General features: G+C 38.8%; 1 protein-coding gene across 3 annotated transcripts in view; it reads right to left on the bottom strand.

Moving 5' to 3' along the window:
* Abi3bp (ABI family member 3 binding protein) overlaps positions 1 to 3,522 on the bottom strand; it is a 209,840-nt gene extending 206,318 nt beyond the window's left edge. For all 3 annotated transcript variants that reach the window (XM_029544381.1, XM_021209067.2, XM_021209070.2), the window contains exon 1: positions 3,411 to 3,522. In XM_029544381.1, coding sequence (XP_029400241.1) covers positions 3,411 to 3,489 — 79 coding nt within the window. In that variant the 5' untranslated portion in view covers positions 3,490 to 3,522. The remainder of the gene's footprint in view (positions 1 to 3,410) is intronic.
* Between the last annotated feature and the right edge of the window lie 652 nt (positions 3,523 to 4,174).

Genomic DNA, 4,174 nt, shown 5'->3' with positions numbered 1-4,174 from the left:
AGAACAACAATATAAACTAACCAGTACCCCCTGAGCTCGTGTCTCTAGCTGAATATGTAGCAGAAGATGGCGTACTCAGCCATCATTGGGAAGAGAGGCCCCTTGGTCTTTCAAACTTTGTATGTCCCATAGAGGGGAACGCCAGGGCCAAGAAGTGGGAGTGGGTGGGTAGAGGAGCAGGGTGGGGGGAGGGTATAGGGTACATTCGGGATAGCATTTGAAATATAAATGAAGAAAATATCTAATAAAATAATAATAAAAAAGAAATAAATTTTAAAAATAAGTTCAAGTAAATCTCATCAGGAGAGCCACTGGGGTTCCCGGTAGTGAAGCAGTGGCTGGTAGACAAAGGCACTACTTCCTGTGGACAGTCACATCTGTCCTATGAGCCAAGGATGGTCAGCACACAAGGCAGTAGATGCTTTCCCCTGATGTTATCATATGGACAGTGCTTGGTAATCCTATCACTTTTCCATCAAGAACATGCTACCTTGCATGCTATTGTACGTGACTCATACAGTTTGGACACGAGATGCAAATAAATAAATTACCAAAGAATATAGTCATCAACTTATAAAAGCAAGAAAAGACACATTATTAGTAGTCTTTAAACTTTTAAAATCAAAATTTTTCTAACCACTTATTTTTAGAATAAGTTATGTGACTAGATATGCAAATAGTCATATGACATGTAACAAGTAAGTTCTTATAAATATGTAAGCATATGTATTTATATATTATATATATAATATATAATACCAGTACATAAAATGATGGTATGTTTTTAGGAAATGCTGCAAGATGATTTTAAGGATGCTGTAGACTGATTTCCTCCATCTGTATGAGAAACTATGATCTAAGGGAGAGGCAGCTTTCCCATGTGTGCTGCAGACCCAATTCATAGGATAGGTCAGGGGTTCTGTTTACCCAGAAGGAAGCAAGATTGGTATTTTGTCCTGGCTCTGCCATTAACATGGGAAAGTTACCAAATCTCCCTTATTGTGAGTATCTTCATTTGTATAAACAGTTAAGATAGGCCAGTGTTTTTTCAAATACTGGCCTATGATGGAGTTTTTCATCACTCTTTAATAAGATAAGAAAAAAAGATGGACACCAGACTGAATTGTTTGTCTAGTTAAATGCACTTATTTCTTTAAGCTGATGAAAATGGCTTGGTTTTCTGAACAGCAAGGATTTCTCCCTTGCTTTGAGCATTCTCACAAGGCTAAAGTCAGGACCCTGCTATTCAAACCCGTATGTATTTTTACTGTCCACAAATGCAAAGGTCTGGGATGGACTATGTTCAGCCATCATTAATCTCTGGCTCTTAATTTCTATCCTCTTCTTAAATCACAGATATTAAACTCTAAGGATGGAAGGAAGGAAGAACCTACCTATCCCAGCACTTATTCCAACATGATCTGTTACAGAGTCTCTGGAAAGACATCATAGCTGCTCTACCAGAAGGGGGATTATCATTCAAATGGGTTTGGAAAAACAATGGGTTAAAAGGCTGAATACTTTTTTTTCTTGAGAAATACTCGGATCGTATAGAATGGTAACATCCATTGTAGAATCCACTCCCCCACCCCAACACACACACACACACACACACACACACACACACACACACACACATACTCCAAAAGAACAGCAAGCAAGAAAAGTTCTGGTAGTCATTGAGGGAAATATCTGCCACCCTCCCTCTATCTACTCTAGGGCATTCTGAAACACACATTAACAAAGGTGACCAACTTAAAGATATTTCCTCAATAACTTTTAAGAAAATAAAACCAAAGAAATTTACCATTTATTTTTATAGTAGTTATAATTTGTTGTTTTGTTCAGACTAACCAAAACTATAGATTGTTGAAACATTACAAAAAGAACCTAGATGCAAGCCATTGGTTGGCAAAAGAAAAGAGATAAAAGTTTTATGGCAAGTATTCGCAACTATATATTCTTCTTTATCACTACAAACAAAGGCAACTTGTACCAAAAGTTCTATATCTAATGATGACAATGGAAAAATTTAGACATTTAGAGTTTACATAATTCTACAGTAACCAAATTTGCCTATCATCCTTACACAGTAAATACAGAGTAAAATAAAAACACCCATAAGTTTTGAAACGGAAAAAAAAATGCTACCGGCTCCTTTCAAATGTCAGAGTTGTTAAAAGTTACATCAATGTGAACAATTAATTATGGATTAAGTCACGGTTCATTATGATCAAGGACTGAAACTTGTGGAAGGAGGAAAACCTGAGGGTGTTTCATATTTTCTTTCTTTGCATAATCATTTGATCAGAATCAAGGTTTCCTTTGCCTCTGGCTACAATTCCCATCCTCCCAGTGAGCTAACTAGCCAAACGCTTCAGCCTTCTGGATTCAAGTTTCACTTTACCCAGTGCGGGTGGGGGGCTTTGCCCTTGAGAGAAGATGATCCTAGACGGAGCACTACAGAGAGAAGACACAGAAGTGTCCTTTAAGTGTTCTGACCAGCTTTTCTTTCAGACTCAGTTTTGATGAGTCTGTGCTATGCGTTACCTCTAAGATTTTTCAGCGTAACTGTACGGTAAATTCCAGTCTGTGTGTGTGTGTTATTTTTTTCCTTATAATCCTGCTGACTACAGCAGTCTGTAGCCATAAAAAGCCTCCACCGACCTAAAGTGCCTCCGCGAAAAAGCAAAAGTCCACACAACATTTATGTTCACTGGCAGGACAAGGAAGACGCTCCTGATTTAGTGCTAATGAGTTCCAAAGATTGCTTCTAGGGTCTAAACTTAGAAAATTTACTTCTCTTTTGATGACTTTTGTAAACAAAATACCAACACTAAAATAAGCAATTTAGTCAAGAGAGGGGGGAGTGTCCTGTCCAGCAAATCAAATTCTCTGCCAAACTCCACTGCAGAGCCCTGTCTGCTACTTAGCTCGAAACTGTATTTAAGTGTGACCTGGCTAGACTCCCTCAGCCCCTACCCCACAGGTATGTTTGAGACTTTTGCAAAATATTTCGGTTTGCAGAACAAGCTACTCCCAGAGCTTAAGCCACTCTCCATCGTCTCTGTGGCCAGGGCTAAAAGCACCAAATAACTCTAACACGCTACAATAGTCGTTCATATAATCAGATTTGATAGACAAATGCTGTAGTTTGAAACCACACCACTTCAGTTCATGTGAACATACTCCACTAGAAGTTGTTAGGAGAAGCTAAGCTCACAAAATAAATCACAGGGGTGCAAGAGAAAACAACCCTGAGTCACCCCCTTCACACATAGGACCTTTGACTCTCTGCAGAATAATTCAATTCCCCCATATTGTACAGCAGATCACATTTCATATCAACAGCAAAAAACCAAGCAACTCTTAATCTTACTTTTAAAACACAAAACATCCCAGCTACTTGCCTTTTGGCAATTTCTGTGCATTTCCCAGAGCAAGTGCAATACTTCCACAGAGAAGTAGACACCCCAGGCTGGAGAGCATGTTGCATTTGCCTGCTCACACGGGGAGTGATGCGGCTGGGTGCCTTGCAACCCTGGAACTGCATTTAAGTGGGCGTCCTCCACTGACAGAGGCGGGAGGCTGCTCTGAGCTCTGCTGTGGGCTTACTCACAGGGGGTGGAGACAAGATGACATCACACCCTTTCCCACACACTCAAAAAAAAAAAAAAAAAGTGGCACAACAGCAAAAACATATCATCACATTTCCCTCTCCAACGCTGCAACTGCCTGTCTCTTCTCCTTTCCCTCAGTATAAGAATTGAAATTATGACCAATCTGTATTCATGAAAGAACTACTCAGGCAACTTTGAAACATTTGATGAACTAGTTTAAAGAATAAAAAAGTACACTTAAACCCATCAAAACACTAAAATATAAAATGAATATTTTATTAAGATGGAAACTGTTTTTAATTAGCCAGAAAACCAATCCAATTCTTCCTTTAAATGGAAGTGAATTCATAAAAATATACTTTGAACTATTCTGTAGCTATTCTGTTTTGAGGAATGTCAAGGGAGTCCTAAGCTATGCAGTTACATACTGTGTACATATATACACACATACAAATACATACACATATGTATTATGTATATCAACATATTCCATAGGTGAGGATGTAGAGATGGAGAGGTAGCACATTGCCTCATCCCCACACTGGGCTAGTCTC

The sequence above is a fragment of the Mus pahari genome, chromosome 12 (genome assembly GCF_900095145.1).
Source record: "Mus pahari chromosome 12, PAHARI_EIJ_v1.1, whole genome shotgun sequence".
NCBI lineage: Eukaryota > Metazoa > Chordata > Mammalia > Rodentia > Muridae > Mus > Mus pahari.
The sequence above is the reverse complement of the archived record's forward strand: the minus strand, read 5'-3'. Positions and strand labels throughout refer to the sequence as shown.